This window comes from Peromyscus leucopus, chromosome 9 (assembly GCF_004664715.2).
Source record: "Peromyscus leucopus breed LL Stock chromosome 9, UCI_PerLeu_2.1, whole genome shotgun sequence".
NCBI lineage: Eukaryota > Metazoa > Chordata > Mammalia > Rodentia > Cricetidae > Peromyscus > Peromyscus leucopus.
This window is the reverse complement of record NC_051070.1, coordinates 111,657,649-111,682,694: the sequence shown is the minus strand read 5'-3', so window position 1 is coordinate 111,682,694 and position 25,046 is coordinate 111,657,649. Positions and strand designations below refer to the sequence as shown.

Genomic DNA, 25,046 nt, shown 5'->3' with positions numbered 1-25,046 from the left:
TTATGAAGACTCGTACTTGCTTAAATGCACTGCTGACAAGGGTCTACAAAGTCTCCAACCAAGGTCCTACATCTCTAGCTTGCTCTTGGCCTGCTGCTGGGAAACTGGTCCTGTTTCACGAAGTTGCTGGAAGGTTTAAAGAAGAGTGGTCTGTGTGGAGCAAGGTGGTGCCCACACCTCACCTCAGCACTTTGGGGCTTCAGGGCCAGCCTAGGCTACAGTGTGGAACGACAGAAGGAAAGGCGAAGAGAGGAGGAAGGAGGAAGAAAGGGAAAGGAGAGGCATGAGGGCGAGAAGAAGGGAGGAAGGAAGGGTAGGTGAAACAAACAAACAAACAAACAAGCAGAACCAGAGCAAGATGGTGGTCCAACCCAGCTCAGCTGTGATGGGTGTGTGGAAGAAGATCATCGTTTTCTTCTTTCCTTTTCCCAACACTGCTGATGCATCTGCTCTTGGCCCTTGGCCCTTGGCCCCTAGGTCATAGGAGAGCTGGTGGGGCAGATTCAGGCCAAAGTCTCAGTTAAAATGACCAATCGTGAGGCATTTTGCCCTTGGAGGGTCTCACAGACTTCTATGGAGATGTATCACATGCCTTGTGAGCAGTTTAGTTGTTCACAGGAATCAAAGGGCCAGGAAATCACAGACCCCAGCGTGAGTGTTATTTCCTTTCTGATGGCACTGCCATGGGCAATGGCCATTGGTCCACCAGGTGAGTGGGCAGAACAATGAGAGCAAAGGCCCACTGTCTTTGAGGTAAGTAGATTGTGGGCCTTTTGCATCGCTGTGACTAACTACCGGGAAGAGTAAGTTAATGGATGAAGGGTTCGTCATGGCTCCTGGCTTCAGAAAGGCCAGTCCATCATGGTGGGAAGGGCAGGGTGGAGTACAGGAAGCACAGTAAAGGAATACAGGAAGGGGCCAGGGTGAGCTATAACTCCAAGGACACCCCACCACCGCCACCAAATGACCCTACCTGCTCCATCCTCCTATGTGAGAGCAGCTGCTAATCATGGTGCCTGTTAGGAATCAATCAAAGGGGGAATCCACCAGCTAGGGCAGGCCCTCAATAACACCTCTGGAACCCCCTCAGACACTCGAGGAGGTCTCCAGAGCTTTCCTAGGTGGTGCTTCATCTGTTAAAGTTGAATCTAAACAGTTACAGCAAGCTCCCCAGATGGAGGGGCTGCAAAGTCCAGTCAGGGTACTAACCAAAGATGGAGGGATGGGAGGCATTGGTCTCTCAGCTCACTGCTGGAGATGACCTTGTGAATGATACTCAGGAAATAATAGAGGCTGATCAAAAGGAGAATTCTTGTGCCAGCAGCAAGATCCAAGGTACTGAAAAGAAAGTGAGCTAGATACACTGCCCTTGGTCCTACCAGAGTATATCGTGCCTTCAAAGCAAGCGTGCCTCTCTGTGGGCATGATTTAGCTTAGCAGGGGGGTTTCTGTCCCAGAGGCCCAGAAAGCTATGCCTTCCCACTGTTCCTGAAATCCACATCTTTCCCAAATTGAAGAGCTGACAGTCTTGTTCTGTCAGAGAACAGGGAATAGGGAAAGGCCATGGGCACCTGAGTCTGGTTTCAAGGACGATAGTACTCAAGAGCTAGGCAACCATCACCAGGTGTCAGAAGGGAGACATGAACCGGTGCCACACAGCCAGCAAAACCACGACTGAGCCAAGATCAACAAGTCTCACAGCAGCAGCTGGCAATTCCTGAGTCCTTAGTTGACACCAGGCATGCGCTGAGGATGCCATGCTTATTATTACCTCACCCCCTCTGCCGGCCACCCTTGGAAGGAGTTCCTAATCATCTTCATGTTCCACACCAAGAACTCAAGCTTGGTCCAAGTGAGTGGACATATTCTAAGTCACACAGCTAGTCAATGCTGGAGCCTACCTACCCATCTCCTTACTGTCCCAGAGGGATGGAGCCCTCTGCAGAAGCATGTGGAGGGCAGCAGTTGCTGTCCTATAACTCCGTCAGGCTTACAGCCCTTCCTTTTTCTCAAAGATGTTGGTTAGTGTGACAATAAAAGCAAGTTGGAGATCCATGCCAACCATACTTATCCCACATCAAGGAGAAGAGCGATCCCTTCAAATTCCATTATAACTTTTCTCTTTCTCCTACCAATTTAAAGCAAACATCCAAGACAGGGGGGTAAGTTGTGAAAGAAGTGGAAAAGCATACTTTTAAATGAGAAACACATGTACGATGATTCTTCATCGTGTGTCTCCTGCCCCCCAGAGTTGAAAAACCAGTTGACATTACACAAAATGAACACAGTGATAGGAAGGTAGGCGGAAGCAGCTGGGCCTCAATGGCCGCCCCTCCAGGAGTTGTTTTCAGAAAACCCGCAGAAGTCACAGAAAATTGCACAACAGCTCAAAGCCAGGCCCAGGTGAGAAGTGCTCGTGTCGGAGACAGACATGCTTGGGTCACTGCGCTCGAATTAGGCAGGAGTGCACATCTGCTTTAGTCAAGGGAAGGGAGAGTTAGAGGCGGCTGAGAGATGGCCAAAAGGCGGGCCCCCGGCCACCTTTTACAGTATTTCTTCCTCCCACACCCCTTTCTGACACAAATAAGCCACAGCGTTCCAAATACTGGTTCATCCTCTTTTTAATTCCCTGCTCTTAGCACAGTGCTCAGTTGCTCTTGTTGACAGGCTTCCAAGTCTGATTTCCCGAGTTAGTGCTTCCTTACCACTCAGCTACAGGAAGAGTTATGAAGTAGCCTGCCGTGGAGGTGCCACGGGTCTTGAAGGAGAGCTGCAGGGCCTTCCTTGCAACTTCCTGCTGTTATATCCTTAAAAGCCTCGAATACACACATGAAATCTCTGCTTCAAAGCCTTTATTCTTTCTGGGGGGCAAAGGGAAGGAACGACTTCTAGGAGAGTTCCTGATACCCATTCCAGGCTTTCCTCACAGGCCTGGGTACCCCAGGAACATGGCTGGCATAGCCTTGAAGAGCACAGGGTCAAGGGGAAGCTGTCCTACCCAACCTTTGCCTAGGGTGACAGTCTGGTTAACAAGACCAGTTCCCTATGAAATTCAGCAACATTCATGTCTCCACCAGTGGACTTCAATGGACCTTGGTCAGGAGAAGGCTGAGAGAACTTTCCTTGATTTTCTAAAATTGTATCACCTTCCATTCCTGAACCCTCGACTTCTAGGGTTGGGTCCTGGCTTGTGAGACAAATCCATGCCTCCTCTCTGCTCAGGCAGGAACTTTTCTCCCTTTGCTGGTGACCGAATCAACTGACTATGCTGACTGTCATCTCAGTACTGGCCTCCGACGGACTCCGTGATGAACAGACAGAAAACTAGTGAGGAGCTCAATCTGAAAGACCAGCACGGGTGAAAGGTGAGTCTCAGTGCAAAGTTCTGAATCCTGAAAGCAAGTGGGATCGGCTCTAGGGTCAATCCTGGGCTGTCTTTTTTTTTTTTTTTTTTTTTTTTTATCTTTGTCTTTTTTTACTCAGGTAAACTGAGAGCACCATCCAGTCCTTACCTTTTAAAGGAGCCCATTGTTAACAACTTGTTCATCACAGCTCCCTCCACCTCACCAAAAAAATCTCCAGTCTGTAGGAAGACAAGAAGGCATGTGAAGAAAGTAGAAATATAACACATCCAAAGAGCAGAGGAGCAAGACAGGCAGACTGACTCTCTCTCTCTCTCTCTCTCTCTCTCTCTCTCTCTCTCTCTCTCTCTCTCTCTGTGTGTGTGTGTGTGTGTGTGTGTGTGTGTGTGTGTGTGTGTGTGTGTGTGTTGGAACTGAGAGAAACCAGAGTCAGGTTCTTCAGACTTCTGTTACAGAAAAATGGGGAATGCCTGTAACAGTCCCAGTCGCTGTGTGGTAACAAAACCAGTGAGCAGATGGGAAGTCTCCACAATACATAGAGGATGTTGCAGAACATGTGCTCAATGAAGAAATTCAAACATGTGTATGTGTAGAAGAGCGCGCGTGCACACACACACACACACACCCTTGGACAGGGTAGGCATTAATCTGGACATAATCCTTTCTGATTAAAATGCTACTTCATACAGACAAAATGAGAACCTGAAAGTGCTTCCTAAGCTGTAATAAAAATAATGGTTTATAATGCCGAGATGATCTGCTTAGGAAAACACAAGAGTCCACTTCCTATGCCCTAAAAAATTCTCATAGTCCATCCTTTCTCAAATCACTTCCTGAAGAATGGTCTCATTTGGTCTATAGGTTCTTAATCTAGTTCCTAGGACTAAGACTGCCCAGTTAAAGAACATACTTCATCATCCCTCTAAAGGCCTATCCCTGCACCTGGTGCCATCTTCAGCCTCTTGCTAAGCTAAAGCTTTGGCATGTCTAGTTCTTGCTGTGATGAGGTTTGCAAACTTTGCGTGGTGGAATGAATGGCTAACATCCTCCTGCATTCTCTCTGGCTTTCAGGAGTTACTAAGATAGCAGTGTCCCATGGGTGAGGGCACAAACGCTGTGAAGGAGCGAGGCTTGCAGCAGCAGCCTTCTGCTAGCATCCTAGAATGAGCTGGTGTAGAGCAGTTGAGAGCCCCCCCCATCTCTATTCTGGGTAAAAGCTTGTGAGGGGAAGGAGGCGGCATTACACTAACAGTGTAATCACCTTCGGTCCTTAGGCAAGGTGTTAGCCAGACCCCAATTCCATTGCACTTAAGCTTAGTGACCTTGATCATACTTTCTGGGGTTTGTAGGCAGTGAGGTGTGTGTGTGTGTGTGTGTGTGTGTGTGTGTGTGTGTGTGTGTGTGTGTGAGTGAGAGAGTGAGAGAGAGAGAGAGAGAGAGAGAGAGAGAGAGAGAGAGAGAGAGAGTTTGCACACTTCAGCAAAAAGAGTCAGGAAGGAGAGGAGGAAGAAGGAAACATTTTTCTTACTGAATATCAAGCACTTCCTTTCCCACTTAAGGGGAGTTTGGAAATGCTTACATGTTCTGTGGGCATGTGCCACTGCTGTTACAAGGACATCGGTATTTTCTGTGTGTAAATATGCCAGTGCCAATGGAACTGGCTGTCAGATGGAGAATTATCCTAATTGGGGTGCAGGAAGCCAGACAACATCAAACAAGCCTGAACCAAGCAGGCTGGCGGGCTCCCTATTTCAGGAGGCAGAAAGGTTTCCTGCAGGAGCCATGGCTTTCTGAGTGGTTTTCTGGCCAAGCCAGGGTTTACTGGGGGACGAAGGCACCCCATGCCTCCTGAGCCCAGAACCAAGCCTCATCTCAGCTGTGTGGGTAGCTGTGGGAGAGTGACAGAACTCCTTCTTCCAAGCAGGGATTCTGGGTTCTCGACCCACAGGTTCTTCAGTGTCTCCGTTTCCTCTGACTCAGACAGACATGTTACACAGGCTGGTGGGCTTCCTAGCTTCTCAGAGACTGGCCTTGTTTCATGGGCTCATTTTTCCTACCTACTGTCCCATGATACTCACCACGGAGACTGGAGGCATCAGGAGCCTAGGGTACATTTAAACACGCTCGGGGGAAGAGCAGAAATGGAATCAAAAAATCATTTTCTGAAGTCACTATTTCTAAATGATCCAATCTCTATGCTCAGATCTTACAGAGCCATGTTTAAAACAAATGAACTAATGTATTGGGCATGAATGGACCTTTCAAATTGTTGACTCCTTTCAGATGATTTTAAAGAAAGTTCATGTGTGTATGGGTATGTGCATGAAGGTTAAATATCAGAAGGAGCAAAAAAAATCTCCCTAAAGTTGCCCAAAGTCTTAAAGTACCTCCAACCTTCAGGCAAAAATTGGTTTTTAAAAATCTATATTGTGTGTGCATGCATGTGTGTGTGTGTGTGTGTGTGGTGTATGTACACATGCACCTGTGAGTGTCGTATGTATATGTGTGCACAAACACATGCATGCACGTGTTTATAAGTTAGTATACATATACACACACACACACACACACACACACACACACACACACACACACACACACACACACACACGTATATGGGTGCCTGCATGTCCCGCAGCATAGGTATTGAAAATAGAGGACAACCTTGGGTACTGATTTCTGCCTTTTACCCTGTCCAGACTGTCATTCTTTGTTGGTCACACGTGCAAACTTCTAGGACTTCCCTGTCTCTGCCACCCATCTTACCAAAGGAGCACCGTGACTCCAGATGCACAGCATGGCACCCAGTTTTACATGGGTTCTGGTGATTTGAACTCAAGTCGGTGCTTTACCCACTGAGCCCTCACCTCAGCCCCAGGCAAAATTTCTTTTGCAGCTCAGACAACTCTGAGGCAAAAGAATTTTGTGAATTTAACATTTATGAGTACCGGAACAGACCCTGGCCCCTGCCTCCCTGGCAGCTCCACACCAGGTGGTAAAAACGTTCTGAGGGCTACTGAGAAGTAGTCTGTGACATTCTGAGAGAAATGAGGTTTACAATCGGCTGTTGCCTCATACATAACCATACGTTGCCTCATATCCAAGTCTTAACTCCATAGTTTGTCCCCACCTCAGACCAAGAGCCATCTGATCCCCTTTTCGTGGAGTTGGGCATGCCTCCTCACTCACCTGTGTGTAGTCTTCAGACACCAGAATGAATCCATTATTGTCTATGAGGTAGCAGTTCACAGTCTAGAAAATCAGAATGCACATTTCACCTTCAGGCCTCAGAGGGCTTGTGCACAGAATGATGTATTTCCAGACACGGAGACCCACACCCGCCTTGGTGGGGAAGGGGAGGGGAGTAGAAATCAGGGAACTGAAAATACTTGCTGGCTCTGGGAGTTAAGGTCATGTTTGGAGTAAGTTTTGCAGGCTTGACTTGGCAAAACTGAGGAAGTTGAGACAAGGAGACAAACAAGAGAGCCGAGCTTGGAAGAGGGGGACTGGGATACAACGGATACACACAGGAGAACAAGGAACTGAAGTTTGTCTTCCATTTTCCCTTTAAAAGGAAGTGTTCTGAGGCTTTTCTTTGTATCGGCTGCGGTGCCGGCCATTTGGAAATCCAAATGCCAGCGCAATGCCCTTACTCTAATGATGTATTAATGAAAACACCGTGTCAGCTCAGGGGACCATCAGGGGACCAGGTAATACTTTTTAATTTGTTCATGGACTGAGGCACTGGGAAGGGGCAGCCCTCTGTAAAAGGGGCCCCTCAGGCCTCCTAAAGGTTTTCAAACTGTGTTTTTAATTGGGAGCTGGATGTGGGGGCAGGACCACTAGCTTTTGGTAGCTCAGACTTATAAATTGTGGGGAGCAAGGTAAGGCAAACAAACCCCTGCTTCCCCCCACGCTCCTTTAATCTCCCCTGAATGGCTTGCTACAGGCGAAGATTTAATTACAGTGCTGTGGAGTTTAAACTTAAGGCTTAATTCCGTCCTTGATGGAACTCCGTTTCTATTTATTGCAGCTTTACATACCGACGGCAACGTTTAATTTGTAACATATCTTTACCCTGAGCTAAATTCCGCTTAGCTCCAGGCCACCACCAGGCTGGTGTGTGCTGGGACATTGGCCTAGGCACAGGGTTGGTTTTGTCAGGCATGAAAGGACAGAAGTGAGGAAGTCAGAGAGACCTGGCTCATACTCCTAGTTCTGGGCTGGTCAGCGGGGGGAATGGACAGGATGTGAAACTACAGCAAGAACTCTTTTGTTTCCTTTGATTTTGTGGGGTTTTTTTTTTCTTTCTTTTTTTTGAGACAGAGTTTCTTTGTGTAGCCTTGGCTGTCCTGGCACTCGCTTTGTAGACCAGGCTAGCCTCAAACTCAGAGATCTGCCTGCCTCTGCCTCCCTAGTGCTGGGCTTAAAGCAGGCTTGGATGTTTAAATGAATGGCTGAGCTTGACTTCATTTATCCAAGGGGTCAGAGGGATGCTTCCTGCCTGTTCATACTCTTGCTTTCTGCAGAAGTTCCCGGCCTTAGGAACGCTGCCTCAGTCTTGCCGAGGACCACAGTAAACTCTAGGTTTGTTCAGCAGACAGCATTAAAGAAGTGATCTTGGAAAGCTGGGCTGCTGAGATGGACAGTCGCCACAAGCTTTATGCTGAAATTTGGCTGAAATTTGCCTAAGATGAAGACAGTTATAGACTCAGTCCGTAGGCTACTTGAGTTATAGTTCAATAGTCAGAGGCTGTGCTTTAGCATATCCATTGTTGTAGAAAGTTACTTTGAACATCCTCACTGGGACTACACTAGTTTGCTGTGAGTGACAGTTCTGTTAACACTGGGGCCATGTCCTCACGGATTCCAATGGCATGCTGTTCACTGTGCAGATACAGACATCCCCAGTGCGCTTAGCCCATGCCATTCCGTCAGGTCGTTTGTACTGAGCACAGAAGTGGATTCCATATTCCCTTACTGGTCAGCCATTTGCCCCCAGTTGCACAGAGGGTCTGACGTTCCCATAGTTTCTGCCTCAATTTCCTATTTAGATCATTAATTCCTACCCAAACATCCCAGACATCATCCTTTTATCTCTGGTCCATATCTCTGTCTAATATTGTAAATACTGGCCAATACAATTCTGGAGACAAGGCAATTTAAAAAAAAAAAAAAACAACTGGAAATCTTTAGAGAGGTCACAATATCATTAAGTCCACAGGAGTAAGTAAGAATGGAGGAAAAGTCCAGTCCCAGGGGAAGCCCCTGCCATGTTAGGATTGATCAGAAGGAAAAGTACCATTGTAGAGGAGGCATGGAAATGCTTTCAGAGACATTGATTTCCAAAAAAATGGGACCAAATGAGACCCCATTATCACACTGGCCCCATTCCCTACTTGATTTCTTTCTTTGGAAAACAGAGTTGCAACTATACTGAATTATAAAAAATCAACATATTTCCATAAAAATTCTCCTGAGAACAAGGCCTCATTAAAACTTGTTGTCAGATGAAAACATCTGGTTCTCACCAAGCCGGCTTCCTGTTGTCCTCACCTTGGCCAGTGCTGGCTGGAAAGAGGTGGGACATGGGGACACTAGCATCTTAGGCATGTGACATATTCCTCCCTAAGCCCCGCTCTCTTTTCGGGTGGAACGAACAGCGTGAGAGTTCTACATCTGAGGTGAAAGCTGCTTCTTAATTTAGTGTCTGTGGCATGGGGTATGTCTACACAGGGCATGTGCACATGTGTACAAGGCCAGAGGATGGTGCTGCTGTCTGCCTTATGGCCTTGAGACAGTTCTCTCATTGAATAAGAAGCTGACTGTGCTGTCTACGATGGTGGACTAGGAAGCTCCAGTCTCTCTCCACCATGATCCCCAGTTTGGCTTTGACATGGGGGCTAGGATTCGAACTTAGGTCTTTATGCTTGCAAAATGAGCTTTCTTACCCACTGAGTCATTTCCCCAGCTCCCCCCATTTTAAAATCTTTTATTGTTCAAAAATGTACAAGCCACAAAGAGAGGAATGGCAAGCCTTGGTAAAGCGATTACAACTGTCATAGGAAGAATTTTTTCATAAAAATATGGTTGTAAAGACAAGGAGGAGGAAAAGTGAGGAAGTAGTGGGAGACGAGGAAGAGGAAGAATGGGAAGAGGAAAGACAAGCTCTCCTCATATGAGATGGCCATTCAAAAAGGAAATTCCCCTTGGACCGAGAAGAAAACCAAGGTGCGAGGCCACACAAATAAGCATGTGGGATCTGAACCCAGTGCTCTGTGACCTCAGACCTTCTGTTCCTACTACTGGCTGGCTAGTCCCCCTTTGGGAAGACAGAAGGCCTCAGGTCCTGCCTGTTCATGGAAGACTTTCTTTGAAGAATGAAAACACTTAACCTATAGAAAACTATAGAGTAACCACAGAGCAATTAAAAGACCTTAAGGAAAGCAGAAAAGTCAGACAGACCACGTCCACCCCAAATGCTTGGTGTGTTACAGCTGAAAGCAAGCAAAACTCCCAAAGGAACTGGTGCTTGGGTCCATTGGATCAGGTAGAAATGACCCCAGTGGCACGTTGCCTAGATCCATGAGCACAGCAAATGTTAAGCTAATATCTGCGCCCAAGAGAGTCATCAGATATAGCTAAGAGGGTTTCTGTGTGTACGTACCACTGGCTGAGGGATCAGGCATGAAAGAAGGCACAAAAGCCAAAGACAAGCTGGAATCTAGAATGATACTCCCTGATCCCCTGGTCATGGTCAGATTTGGCCTACATCCTACCAGGTAGGGACAGAAAGAAGAACCAGGAGGTCCCAGCTGCCGGATCTCCAGAAAGCATGGCATGCAGACACTCCAGTGGGTGAGCACAGCTGGGCACGTCTGTTTCCTCTGTACTGAGAACATTGGGCTCCAGGAGAACATGAATGTTTCCTCCTTGGACCATGTATCCCGTTACCATTTTTAGGTGTACCCTTTCCCTGTTCCGTGAGGATGCCAGGATAGGAGCTGGCAGCAGAGGACATGGTCAAGTTTGAATTTCCAGGATCTGTTGAACGTATAAAGATTTGGTCACCTCATGAGGCAAGAAGCAAGCGTGCCAACAGTGAGGCTGACATATCACCGGGGAAGTCAGAGCAGAAGCAGATGCTGAGTCACCCAGTGACGTGGCTGATTGATGGAGACCTAGGCCATTGGACCTGGAAGGCGTCATTATGTTTCGAGTATAGGCAGTGCTATGCTATCTGCCTGTAAATGCTGAAAGGCAATTTGAGTGACCATATGATTCCCCAGAAAACCTCTCTAAAAAACCCATGAGTTAAATTATGGCCAAGGGGTACAGTAGCCTGGAGTCGGCACTTGGAATGAGAGCGTCCAGTGTGAGGTGTGGGGAACAGCTGGGCCAACATCATCCACCTTCAGGTCTGATGAGTTGGTTTTGACACTTGTGACAAATATGATTCAATTGCCTTTCCAGTGGAAAAGAACTAGGAGCACTTCCCTAGCTTAACCTCCTCACGTCACTCCCCCTAAATGAACCCTGGTATCTTGAAAGCTGACTGCAAGTCACCATGTCCCTGAGGATCTACTAACAGGGTGATGAGGAGCTTGGAGTTCTGACACACAGGTTAGTTAATACGGACTCCCCGGCCACATTTGGACCTTGCAGGATGAGGTTGCTCCTAAAATGTGCAGAGAGGGAAAGGAGAGTGAGAAGCAGATTGCTGGTTTGTTCCTTTTCATCTTTCTACAATGATTTGCTGATTCAGTATTGCCCAGAGAATCTGATTCAAGTGGACTGAGGCACGCACGCAGCTTTTACGCCAAAATCCTGGCATGGGAACTCTGAAGCTGCAGACTGGGAGGGAAGGGTGATGGGGACTGAGAAGGCACAGGGCCAAATTCAGTGTTCACTGGAAGGCACTATCGAGCCCGGGGCCGAGATACTGGCTTTGGAACCAGAGGCTCTGACTGGTGCTATCAGTGTGAACTTGAATAATACCTGGGTGTTCTAGGAAGCTACTGCATTTCCATGGGGGAGTGAAAGGGCCCATGTGGGATGGGACGGCCATGTGAATGAAGGCTGAGCGATGAGCAAGACCCTAAAGAATGCATTATGTCCACCCACCAGTGAAGACTGGCCACCTACCATGTATCCTTTTCTGAGGATTCACATGCCACAGTGCTACAGTTTCGCAGAAAGAGAAGCATGGCCCAGTTTTTAACAGGAGACCCTGGGGTGGGGGTGGGGCTTCAAGATGTTTGTTTTAGGAGATGCCTTCTGTTTGTTTTGACTGGTGGAATTCACTTAAGAGCTTGGCACTGTGCAGCATTGCAATTGTGGTGTGTGTGTGTGTGTGTGTGTGTGTGTATGTGGGGGTGGGAAGGGGGATCTTGTATCAGAGCGTGTGAGGTCTGGATCCCTGAGTCTCCGGCTCACAGAAGTACCACTCCTCAATACCTTTTTCTCCAGGTTTCCCAAGCAGATCCCCAGCGCGTCACTTTGAAGCAGACTGCCCTCGCCTTCCCCATCACTTCTTGTGTCCTCTCATTACAGACCACTTATCAAATCAAGATTCCATATTTTGGGCTATAGAGAAGGCACATGCTTTACATGCATGAGGAGGGGAGCTCAGATTCCCCAGAACCCAAGTAAATGATGGGTGGGCATGGAAGCTCTTCTGTAATTCCAGCCTCAGAAGGCAGAGACAAGGGGGGATCTGCAGAGCTGGCTGGCTTGGGAGGCTATCCATATCAAGGGGCCCCAACTTTAGAGACCATGCCTCAGTGAATAAAGTAGCAAACCAAGCCAAGATGATTTCTGACATGGACTGCATTTTACATGCACATGCACATCCACACATACAGAGAGACAGAGACAGAGAGGGAGGAACAATGGGTCTTTAAGAACCATTGCTTTGCAAAGCGATAACTCGGAAAAATCATGTCTCGTAGGATTCATCTATGTCCCTTCTCACACTAGCTAGTAAATGATCCTCTGACCTATGAACTCTGCAGCCTGGGTGTTTCCAGATATGGAGCTATCCAGTTGCTTGGATGTTGCCCTGTTCAGCTCTGTCATCATTCAAGGCATCTTTCACATGTCAGGAGAAATTCCTACCCAGACTCAAAAAGTCTCAGTGATTCATAGCCCACACCAATCTCTGTCTCTTTGGAAGGAGCACAGAGCTACATTTATCATGAAGATTTTGACCTCTCACAAGGCAGCCACTAACCTTCCTCTGTCTTTGCAAAGTACTAGTGTTGTCCATAAGTGATGGGGTTGATGGACAGGTGAGGGGCAAAAGTGGCTGTACTGCTGGGTCATACAGAAATGGGGGTGAGCACGGCCTTCCTGTCCTCAACACCAACCATGCCTTTTCTGTCACCTTGGTGCCCTGGCAGGAGTGTTGCCTGCTGCCTGCCTGTCCTTTTTCATTGGGTATCATTTCCAAATGTCCTTTCTTTCTCCATCTTCTGTTGATTTGAATGTTGCCTCCTCAGAGAGGGTGTCCTGACTGGTGTGTCAAGCTTCTTGACGGCATATATCCTGAGTGGTAAAAATCATCTGAGTATCTCTCCTGCTACTACGCAGTAAGTACTGTGGAAGTAGTCTTCCTACTCCATCCTTTGAGGTCAGCCAGGCACTTACTTACTCCAAATAAGGACCCAGTCAACATCTCAGGAAGGAATGTGTAAATGCCTGAAAAGTTCTTTCGAAGGCTCTGAAGTGGACATTCACCCTGGGTGGAACAGAACTCCTTATAACTCTTCCTCATTCCCATGACTGGGTCCTACCAATCACATGCTTCTACCCCTTCCTGACAATCTAAAGATGCCCTCCTACAAGGCTAAAATATGTCTGTCCACATACCCCAACCACCTTGGCAGCACACAGTTGCGGGGGCCCAGAATGTCCTGATGGGTCAGTCCCTCAGCCAGTGTGTGTCTGAGCAGTCTAAGAAAGTGGACCATTCTCAGTGTGGTGGTACAGACAGAAGCATGGGTTCAGAAGGAGCCTTGAAGTTAATTTTAATGGTGGATGATTTGAGGCCAGCTGAGGAAGAGAAGGGACACTGGACAGCTCTACAGGCCTAATGAAATGTCACAAAAAGAGTGATATTGGCAGGTGTCTGCTGAAAAAATGACATTGGGTCTAAGTGGGAAGTCAGGGCTAGCTTTCTCATTTAAAGCAATGCCAGTTGGTTGCCTAGAGCTAAAACTTAATAGTCAAAAGCAAAATGGATGAAAATTTCAAAGTGCAGACTAACGCACGATGAGCATGAGACCCAATTTACAAAAAAATAAAAAAATTTAAAAAAGAGCGGGGGATCAATTTAAGGCTTACTTTTCAGTTTGTGACCCTTTAGGACATGGGTGTCTCTCCTAGGCACAAGAGAATGATCACAGTACTAATGGCAGCATTGTGGCCCGTGGTAATTGTACCTTGGTGTGTGTGCCATTGGCACCTGGGACTTTAGGCCCAGGTGAGTCACCACTCTATGGCAAGAATAGTTTGGTGCATGTTTGGTTTGCATCAATGAGTGTGTGCCTTTTCTAGGAGCTGTGACAGAGTCTTCCATTTTTTTCCCATGCATTCTTCACTTCAGCTCTGGATATTTCTACAATCCCTGTATGGCTGAAGAAGCAGGGGCAAAGAAAGGTTTGGAAAATTGTCCAAGGTCACATTGTCACCTACTTTCAGAGTCATAGTTAGGATCTCAACAGTCTAACCCCATGGCTTGTGCCTTTAAACACCATGCTACAGTACCCACACTACCAGTCAGGAAGCAGCCAACAGACTGGATGTTTCCAAGCCCAGATGGAAATCTGCCTTCGCTTGTCTTTATGTGGGAAGTACACCCAGGTGGTGTGAGTTGTAGGGAAAAAAATACCACCTCTCATGTTCATAAAATCTTTAAACAACTCTGCACATGTGTAGCCAACCACCCATTCATCTGACCACCTTTCCAAACTAGCATCCACCCTTCCATCGGGCTAGTCAACCAACCATTCTCCTTTCTCTTACTGTAGCTTGGATTTGCAACAATACCCAGTGTAGTCTGTGATACACCCTTTTGTGCCATCTGCGCACTCCAGAGAGGCAAGGGGGTGGAGTTTAACCCAACTGCTCGCACTAACATGCTGATGTGTCTTAAAGCCAGAGTGGAGATCTGAGTCCCCATGGCTACCCTATGAAGTTATCCCCAAGCTTACTGAAAAGGGTATTGAACATTCCTCAGGGAAAATTATTTTTGATCTGATGATCAGAAAAAAGTTGGGCTTTTGCTGAAAACATGACAGATTGGCTTTTGCTCTGCAGATTTGGTGACTCATATAGTGATCGTGTTATGAGAACAATTTTCCTTTCAAGCTGGCCGCTAGACCACTGGGAACCAAACTTTCTGTTGTTGCTCTAACTCTGTCCTGGACTCTTTTGCATTTATGTTCTTGTTTTCCATTTACCTACTTTAAAAAACTCTACTTCTAGCCGGGCGGTGGTGGCGCACGCCTTTAATCCCAGCACTCGGGAGGCAGAGGCAGGCGGATCTCTGTGAGTTCGAGGCCAGCCTGGACTACCAAGTGAGTTCCAGGAAAGGCGCAAAGCTACACAGAGAAACCCTGTCTCGAAAAACAAAAAACAAAAAACAAAACAAAAAAAAAAAAAACTCTACTTCTAACCTATGTTCTCTGAGTTGAAATTAGGTTTGGCAAACGTTCCTGAAATCCTTGTGGTAACCAGAAGAACTGTAAATATTTGACTATAGAGTTTAGTTGATGGATTGACCGATGTGTAGCTAAAGCAGAGAGACAGAAAGGCAACCTAAGCAGAAGCAGAGAGGCCACCATGATTCAGTCCAGTGGCTTAAGACAGTGATATATTAATTTCTTCCATTGCTGACCCAAGTTATTCAAATTCCTCCCTCCAAAGGAGGGGGAGAAGGAAAGGGAAAATAGAGATAGAGAAATGTTAGGTAGAAATAGCTATGTTTGAATGAAAACCTGAGTTCCCCAGGTTTCTGCTCCAGATTTGCAGCTTGTTAATCACATGAAATGAACCAAACCACTTGTTTATCTCATCTTTGGTTGTCTTCTCTTTCCTTCTACTCCCTTTAATCTCCCTGCCCAACCCTTTCTTTCTGCCAGGGCCTCACTCGACGGTCCTGGCCAGTTAGGAACTCTCTATGTAGAGCAGACTGGTCTTGAACTTAGAATGCCCCTCCTGCCACCACCTCTTGGAAGAGCTCTGGGATTACAGCCATACACCACCTTGGCCTGCTTTATCTTTGATTATCTTACCTATACATAGAGCCAATAGTTCTCTACCTAGTTCATCTAGTGTTCTGATGGTGGGAAGAAGATGAGGCATGGAGACAAAGCTGTGGGAACCCTAATGGGATCTTTAAATGGAAGTAATGTATATTGCTTCCTGTAAATAAAACACCAATATTCCAATAGCACAGCCCAGGAAATATCTAAAACATATTTCTCTGGCTCTTACAACCAAACTGTATAATTGGGGATGGGGGGATGAGGAACGAAACAAATATCCTCTCTCTCTCTCTCTCTCTCTCTCTCTCTCTCTCTCTCTCTCTCTCTCTCTCTGGAGGCTGGCCCACGGTGATGCGTCAGACCTGGCTCTATCACAGCGGCATTCCTTCTGCAGAATGCACTGTCTAACACTTCCCTTTGTCCAGAAACATGACCAGGAGGCCACCTTACCTCATCATCGCAGCTTATGGAGCATTTGCCATCCAGGGAGGCACACTGTGAGGGGGAAGAGAAAAGGGAACCATGTTACTGGGTCATCCCAGCATTTGCTGCAGCTGCTGCCTAGCTACGGAGAGGTCAGGGCCTGTGATGCAAGTACCAGGTTTCATCCAAAGGGAACGTTTTCAGATGAAACTTGGCTGTACTCTCTGGAGTCCGTATGAATTCAGAATCATAGTATAAAAGACACAATGTGGGGAGGGCTGGCGCTTTTCCATCTCTTAATTTATGTTGTCATTCAACACTGATGATATCTCTCAAAGATCTCAGATCTTTTGGTAACAAAAGATATCATTATGTCATTATTTAATTTAAAACTATTTCTCAATGACTTGAAAAGGAAACTCTTGCTTATGTTCTTAGTTTGTAGTTTCCTATCATATCATAATTTAAGAAATGATAAGCTCTTTGTGCATCCATCTCTGGATGGGTCTCTAGGTCGATTCCCTATTGTGAATAGTGCACATTAAATATGGAATTGCTCATTTGCCTTTTGTGTGCTGATTTCATTTTTGCTCGAAATATACTTCTGACATTTAGAACTGGGCAGGTGGAAGCAACTTCGTGGCCTGCCATTTCTGTTCAATACTGGTCAGACACCTGGGATGTCTTAGTTCATAGAGCACAGCAAAGGGGAGGAATGCCCTGGATTTTCCAAGGTGCAATAGCCTCTTGAAGTCCTTTGGCCAGAAAGGCAGATGCATGCTTTGACAAAGCAGGTCATATGGTGGCCTTCTACAATGCAATAAGGAGAGGCACAGATAACTAGCTGGACACGACAACATGATCAGAATAAAGTCACGCTGAAATAACAAAAGGCCCCAATAGGAAGAGAGAAACACCCTTTGTAAAGTCACCCTCTTGATCTCCTAATTCCAACAGCCCCTAGGAGCAAATCCCCTGCTTTGCCCAGCATGTGGTGTCTAACATGCTGACAGCCTGAGTTTCACTGTGAAATGAATGGTAATCTGAGGAGCTGGCAATTCATTTTACAAACAGTCATCAGAAATCCGGCGCTGCTGGCCCCAGCTCCCCATATGGAGACACCTGTGTAACAACAGAGCCGCTCATGGCCCGAGATGCCCACTGGAACTTACCTGTCTGCTGGCAGTCCAGAACTTTCTCTGGAAGAATTCAAGTTTCATCTGAATGCCTACAGCTGGGGTAGATTATAAAGAAAACAAAGCATCAGCGACCTCTTTACACAACTATTCCAGATTGTCATTGGAAATGATCCGTCATGGCAAGATCTGACATAGCATACTGGAAAAAAGAATAACAGTGAACCATACACCTACAGCCTGACAGCTCTGACCTTTCTCCTTGTAGGTAAGGGAGTCTCAAGGGTCCCTGTGCTCAGAACCCAGTCACAAACTGATCTCAGTGTAGGTGTTCTTTATAGTGGTATTACTTCAGTGTGCATTTCTAAATTCCATTTATCTGTAGCCCTAGCACAAGCTGACATTTGTCATTAAAAATATCTAGAATGTATCTTCAGTTCCTTTCTCAGCTATTACTTTCAGGGCTCAATACATTCCCCATAGTGTTTTGTTTTTGTTTTTGTTCTTTTAGGTATCACATCTGAAAGGCAGCAGTCACAGGCTGGCATTAGCAAGGGAGTCACTTTGCTCTGATGTGACTTGGCTTCACTGGCCCTCTAGTGTCCACACCCCAATGCCCTTCTTTGCCCAGGAGATGGAGGGAACACACAGCTCTGGGTGTCTGTGGAAATCTTTCTAAGGCAACAGGAAAGGCTGGCTGCAGTGACGATACTGAGAGGAAAGAAACTTTAGGCAGTGGCATTCGGTGGGACAACTAGTACATGAACAGTCTTGTCACATTTCCCCCCAGAAAGCCACGTCAGCATAACTCTGAAAGCAAAGCGGTCAGGGCCCCAATCTCATCAGATGGCAATAATACTTTACAGGAGTTCAAAGAATGATTCAACTGGACTGGGCGATGGGGGTAGGGGGTGTTAGCATGTACTCTAGTGTAGTTCTGCACACTGGCCTGGCAGGCAAGGCCTTTCTAGGGTTTGCCATGATGTCTGCATATTGCCTGTGTGCTACTTATCTTTCCTAAATAATAATAGCACCAACAGAAAACACAAGTAGCAAAAAAAAAAAAAAGCCAAACAAACAAAACCCTCAAGGATGATAGTATTGTTAGAATTACAGAGAAAGATAAAAACTATAAGTAAATCATTTTTCATAGTTGGTTCCCAACAGAATGGAATGCCCTGGGGAGCTCTAAGAAAAAGATGCCAGAATATCTTCCTCTCTCTGCCAAGTTCATGTAGCTCACATTTCATGGAGGTGTAAGTGGAGGCATAGTTTTTTTATAAAGGTGATTATTATATATACATATATACATACATACACACACACACACACACACACACACACACACACACACACACACACACACACACACAAAGGATATCTTCTCTGGAGTCTTCAATATCCTGGCTCTACAGACCTACAATGTTCAGTGTTGGGCATCTGGTGAGATCACCAGTTGAGCCGCCCCATCCTAGCCTTGAAGCCAAGATCAGTGAATGCCTGAAGGAAGCTGATCTTGGAGTCTGGGGGACATTTGTAGCATTTCCAATACAATCTGTCTTTCAAAATGCCTACCAGGCTAAAGCAGGGTCGTACGAACACAAAGCTGGGATTTGCTCTGTGCACCAGGCGCCAAGGGCTGCATCCTTTACTTCAGAAAGGCTTGGGACAAGAACTTAGGGCTTTATCAAAGTCAGTCAGGAGCAGACAGCAATGGGTTTCGGAGAAGAGGGCCTCAAAACTGCTGTTAGAGCTGGCAGCTGGTGTCTATGAGGAGCGGGAAGAGTTCCTGCCTTCCGCTTTGTAATTCCCCAGCTGCCCTCCCTGGCACTGATTAATTCTAATGCCATCTCTTTAGGCCAAGGTCAAGATCATGGCAAGCCGCAATGACGAGAATACAGGAGTTCCTGAAATAGTCACTCTACGGCAAACTCTCCATGGTGTTTCTCCTTCCAACAGTCCAGAGGCGTCTTACCCACCATCACCTCTTGTGTTTCCCCAGCACTTTCCTGTGTCCCTTCCGAGCACCTTTCCAGCCTCTGGCAGGACCCCTTCTTCACCTCCCTAATGAATCTAGCTGCTCCCTCCAGGGTGTTTATCCATCCCACATACTTGGAGTCTGCTATCATCTGCCTCTGTTGGTCCTGTACCCCATCTCCTCAAGGCAATTTAATCTTCCCTCATGAGTCAGTTCCTCTGCCCCATTAATCATACAGGCAGGCCGACTTTCTCTGATCTCCCTCCAATAGGCTGCATCCTTGCCCTAGGCTTGATGCCCTAACTAAGACACTGCTTCCCTTGCACACTCTCCTCTGGGCCATGTGGCTACTGTCCAGGGCTCCTAGGATCCTGATGGTAACTTGTCTGCCCAGTTCCACATGGCAATGTTCCTGCTGGTTGCCCTCATGCCAACTCCAGCAGCATAGCCCTGGCTCCCTTTATCACATTTGGACTTTCAGGGTTTTCCTCTAGACTTTTGAATGCTTCTCTATGATTCAGAGACTCATAATCACATTGGTGGGTTGAATTAATGATAAGTTTTTCCTCTGGCCTTCACTGTGCTAAGCTCTCAGTTGGGTACTAATTGAAATGGATCACTCACCCTGTTAGCATCCTACTGAGAAATAGCTCCATGGTAAGGGCTACACTACCGGCAGAAGCAAAGAATTCTGGGATATGAAGTCCACCAAGGGATCTGTGCTTGTTATGGGAAGGAGATCTAACTCAAGGCAAAATAGGAATCAAGAGGAAATAGGAATCTAAATGAAGGAAACAGCATGGGTAAAGGCAGGGAGCCTTTAAGACCACAGGGCTTTGAGGATTGAGAAGAGTAGGCACAGGGACCTAGGTGTGCATGGAGGGGTTGACTGACAAAAGATCTTAAGTGTTAGTCCAAGTCATGTGAAGACTTTCCCATAGGCTGGGGATTAGCTCAGGGCCAAATCTAGCCCTGTTTTGTAAATAAAGTTTTATTGGAACAGTCATTTGTTTACATACTGTCTGGGCCTATAATACCAAAGCTGAGGGATTACAACAGAGACAGAATGGCCCACAAAGCCTAAGCATTTACTATCTGTCCCTTTACTGCGAAAACACTGTTGACATTTGCTGTAGGTACTGCTAAAGATATTTACTGAAGCAACGGGACCAGATTTGTATTTTTGAATACCCACTCCAAAGCCTGCCGAACAAACGCCAGGCAAAGGGCCCAAACAGTGGGCAACAGGACAGTACACAAATTTTGGCCAATGGAGCATAGGGCTTACTATTTCTTAAGCATGGAAATGATTTAAAGTATAAACCAAACAATAAAAAATAAGGGTAAAACACGAGGCCAAGCATCACTGGGTTTCCTTTGTTTTGCTCCACATGTTTTTCCTTTTCAACTTTTATCAGGGAAAGCATTTCTACCTCGGCAAGTCCATTCCTTGCACCACCCTCCACAACCTAAGTGAAACCTGAGGTATTTCTCATGCCCATCTGTTTGATTCTTTCAACAACATTTCAAGCCCTAACAGTGTATTCTGCTTCAAGTCAGTCTTGCTAATTTAATAAGGAAAACAAGGGCAGAAAATGCTTTAGTGAAACTCAAATCCCAGGGAGAGCGCAGAAAATAAAAACACCATTGCATGGGTTTGAAATTTTTTAGACAGTCCAGAAAATCATGAACATATTGTCCTGGAGTCTGTGGTACTCCTCACTTCCATGTGATTAAAATGTTCCTAAGCTCCTAGCTCACAACCTCCATCATAAGAACCCAGGTTTCTTTTGCATACAACCCTGAACATACCCCCAAACAGTATTCCGTAGCATCCTTCCCAATGTGCCTCCTAAGATGACCAGAAAATATATGGGTAGTCTTCAGAATTCAGCAAAACATCAAACTTGTTGTTAAGAGCATTATTATCCAGAAGACCCCCAAGCCCATTCCTAGGAAATACTCAGACATCTCAGGTATGGCCATCTCTTTGGATTTGAACTATACCGGTGATGGCTCTTTCAACTCTCATCATCGTGACAAGAAGGCTTGGGTACAAACCGCTCAACACAATACAACTCAGACCTTCCCTGAACATCTTCCTTTGAGACTTTTCTCTTTTCCCAACCTTGTAATTTTCTACCCCCTTTACCCAATTTCATCCTCTATTTCTTGTCTCTGTATCTATCAGAAGCCCAGTAAGTGCTAGGTAGGAGGTATATTGTCAGAAAGATGCAGATACAATAGGCAAGGGCTGGGAGGCTGTGGAGGGCTGGCCAATCATAGAAGAGAACTAACCTTAGACTGGCAGAGGCCATCAGAGGACATCACTCATCACCACTGGGCTATTAGAATGCCTGTGGTTCATTCATTCTAATACAGGTGCAGGCAGCTACCTCTGGTGCTCTGATTCTGTGCAATCAAAATTGATGGCGGCTGCTGATGTGGCTATTTAAATTAAAAGTGAATACAATTCATCATTGGGCTCCTTAGTTGCATGAGTCACATTTTAGGAGTGCCATAGCTTTGTGAACCCACAAGCTACTGTGGTCAGTATACTAATCTAGAACATTTCACCTTTGCAAAACGTTCTATTGGATAGTAACCAGCAATCACAGAAGGGATGGAAGGTAAAGTTCTAGGAAGGCCTGCCCATATTACCACTTCCTAGAGGTGAGAGAAATGAGGATGGATATGTATGGAAGACTCCAAGAGTTCAGATGAGATAGGTCTTCTATCACGACCCAACTTGGTTCTGCAAAAGGAAGTTGTTAATTATCTTGTGAAAACCCCCAAAGAAATTAATGCAATATGCTCAATATGGCTACCACCCCCAAGATTGATTTATTTTGCTTCATAAAATTTGAGAATACAAATTACATTTCCAGTGCTATTATATTCAAATGCACTCAAGATGAAATCATGCCTGCATCTCATATCATGTTAATAGACACGCATTCAAGGGTAATCTGAAACTCACCAAGTAACAATGTCACATGTAAAATTAGAAATAAAATAACATTTTCATATTGTATTCATTTAGAAATCATTTTCTTCAGGCTTGGCCTCAACTTGCAATCTACCCCTAGGAGCACAAATCCGGTTTATTAAACATTCACCAGGCCTGGCATGAAAGCTCCAACAAACACCCCTGTTTCTAAACATCCCCTGTCCCTCCAGCCATAGAATATGCTCACATGCACTTGGAAGGCTCATCCAGGAGACAGAAAAGCAGTCCCAGCACTGCCAGTGAATTACAACTGAAGTGTGTGGCTGGAGAGTTGTTTGTGAGCCCTGTTTCTAAGTCCACTGCTGTGAGCCTTGAGGTCATCATTTTACTTCTTTTCTCTATAAGGGAGTCTCATTGCCTCATTTCTGGAAGAAAAAATTGTGGGGCAAGGATAAGACTATAAAACATGAAGTGTGTTAGAGTACTCTCGTGGGATCACAACATTGGCAAAATGTGTTTCCAGGCCTTTAATTATCATCTATTTCAGGACCAATGCACCTTTGATGACAATATATTGAGCCTAAGCAGAAAACCAATCTAAACTGTCTGTAAACTGAAATGTTCTGTAGGGTGTAATATTGGGATGTAAACACTTTACAAAATCACCCAAGCAAGCTCTTCAAGATTACTGAGAGGAATGGTCCACCATGCAGACAATGTCAGCTGCTTCTCTGGAATGGTACATAGTCAGTACAAGGCCAGGTGGGCAGGACACAGGATTGAAGAGGATTGTTATCATTGACATGGCCACCATCCACTCTGTGTGTGCCATGGCCATCTATTCAGCCCTAGAGAGTTTTAAAGACTCGCGGTTTACTGACAACTGGGGACAATGACCATTGCTTTCTGGCTCACGAGTGCAGTCATACCCTGCAGCTTCCCTGTGCTCCCCTGACCACAGACAGAAAAATTCTAACAGATTTCAACCCATGGCTAGAGGCCCATGATAGGAAGCTGTCTCTTTGTTAGAGAAAACAAAAGTGAGTAAAACAATAAATGCAACAGGTGAGGAGGGTTTCCCATACTGCATCTCTCTTGAGAGCAGAACTTTGCTTTCTGGAACTGAACGTCTACCTAGGTTTTCTCCTCTAGAAAAACAAGCCCCTTGCTGGTCAGATTTCTCAAGCGAAGTGATGGCTCGTATGAATGCTGGGTTAAAATCTCCTCTCCAGTTCCAGCCCACACTTTGACAGTTTCCCTGAATTGTTCTTACTTGGTCCACAATGGCAAAGATTGCTAGATGTTATAGGGGGGAAAAAGGCCAGGCATACTGGAGTTCCAACTTGCCTTAATTAACAGTCCACTGTAATAGTTGTTAGCCAAGCCACATTTGTTTAAATGTTTTCTTCTGTTTGTTTTCAAAACAGTTCATTGCAAGTAGAACTAACAAGGAATTGGAATGTCACTTCTTTGGAATAGTTCACAATTAACCCAGGCTTAGGAAGAAGGCCCTTAGTGGCACTGGAGTGTTGAAGGAGAGATCGCTGACCTTTGCTGCATCTGTGCAAGTCCATTCCAGAGGTCCGAGGATGTCCAGGGAAAGGACTTCACAGAGGAATACCAACTGAAAACTGTAATGTGAATTATGACATAGCTCATCTGCAAAGTATTTCATGTGAAGACTTTAATGAATCACATGATGGAATGTCGGGCAGAAAAAGACAACTGAAATCCTGGGACTAATTTGGGTGAAACTGAGAACAGAGTATCCTTGCTAAGTTGGGGGTGGGGGGTTAGGGAGGTGGGGAGCAGATGTTCTACTGTCCACCTGGATGTCAGACTGACAAACCCAAAGACTTTCTTAAAGCATTGTAAGTGAGGGAGACCAAGTAGCAACAGCCTTTAGAAAAATACAGACCAAAGTCGTATGTGTTCATCGTGATCTCGGTAAAGTCTGGGAACTCATCTTTAAAGTAAGGCCTTATTTCAGAAACAAGGGGGGGGAAATCTCATAGCAGCAGACACCCCACATATTTTAGTTGATATCAAATGAAGAAATAGGAGGATAAAAGGGGAGGAGGTACTTTGAATATTAGCTCCCTTACCAAAGGCATAGTTCACTTCAGAAGTATTCCCTGTGGTATGTGGGAGGTAAACTTTCTCATACTGTACAGTAATACTTTTAAATAACGAAGAGCTACAGGATGTATGTCTGTGCTGAAAAGGAGGGAGGAGAAATGGGGTGCCTTGTTATCTTTTGATTGACAAGATGATGGTGGAGGATTTTCTTTGAAGAGTCATAGCTGTAGAAGTCTGTTTTAATCTAGAACTTTCTCAACCTACTGTCTGAGCCTGGCTTCTGGGGACATAGAGAGGAAGGCCAGGTGTCTTGGCTCACACATCTCTTTTATGACCACTTTTCACTCTAGTCAGAGTTTCTTAGGAACAGTCACCTTTTGTAAAGTCTAATAAATGACAATTATACATGTTTCCTCCATTTGGGTTCTAATTACTTGACTGAATCAATGTTGAAAAGAATTAACAGGGCTTGTGGAATGGAATAATAATTTTTCTTTACCCCCGAGGTAATCTGGAAGCATTTTCCAGACTTCATTTGAAGAAACCTATATTCCCCCAGCTTTCCAAGGCTGCTGGACCTGGCATCAAATGGTTTTTGTCAGATCATTTTATGCTCACAAAACTCTTCAAATAATATGATTTCAATAAAGATTTCAAGGCAATACATTAAGAGTTGATTTGCATCCCTTCACCCTTTCAGAATAAAACACTTAAGCCTCAGGTTTCATTGTATTTTAATCGGGACTACACAAATCATTGCCTATTAAGAAAATTATAAGCTCCATATTATAGGTCCCTAGTTAATAATTCTTATTAGGTCGCCACCTAATAACATTCACTAAAGACATT

General features: G+C 45.6%; 1 protein-coding gene across 4 annotated transcripts in view; it reads right to left on the bottom strand.

The window, feature by feature from the left end:
* Positions 1–25,046, bottom strand: part of Cacna2d3 (calcium voltage-gated channel auxiliary subunit alpha2delta 3) — an 844,969-nt gene that overhangs the window by 64,732 nt on the left and 755,191 nt on the right. For all 4 annotated transcript variants that reach the window (XM_028882449.2, XM_028882447.2, XM_028882448.2 and 1 more), the window contains 4 exons: positions 17,227–17,288; positions 16,082–16,126; positions 6,552–6,614; positions 3,513–3,583 (listed from right to left, as the gene is read on the bottom strand). In XM_028882449.2, the coding sequence (XP_028738282.1) occupies positions 3,513–3,583; positions 6,552–6,614; positions 16,082–16,126; positions 17,227–17,288 (241 nt within the window). The remainder of the gene's footprint in view (positions 1–3,512; positions 3,584–6,551; positions 6,615–16,081; positions 16,127–17,226; positions 17,289–25,046) is intronic.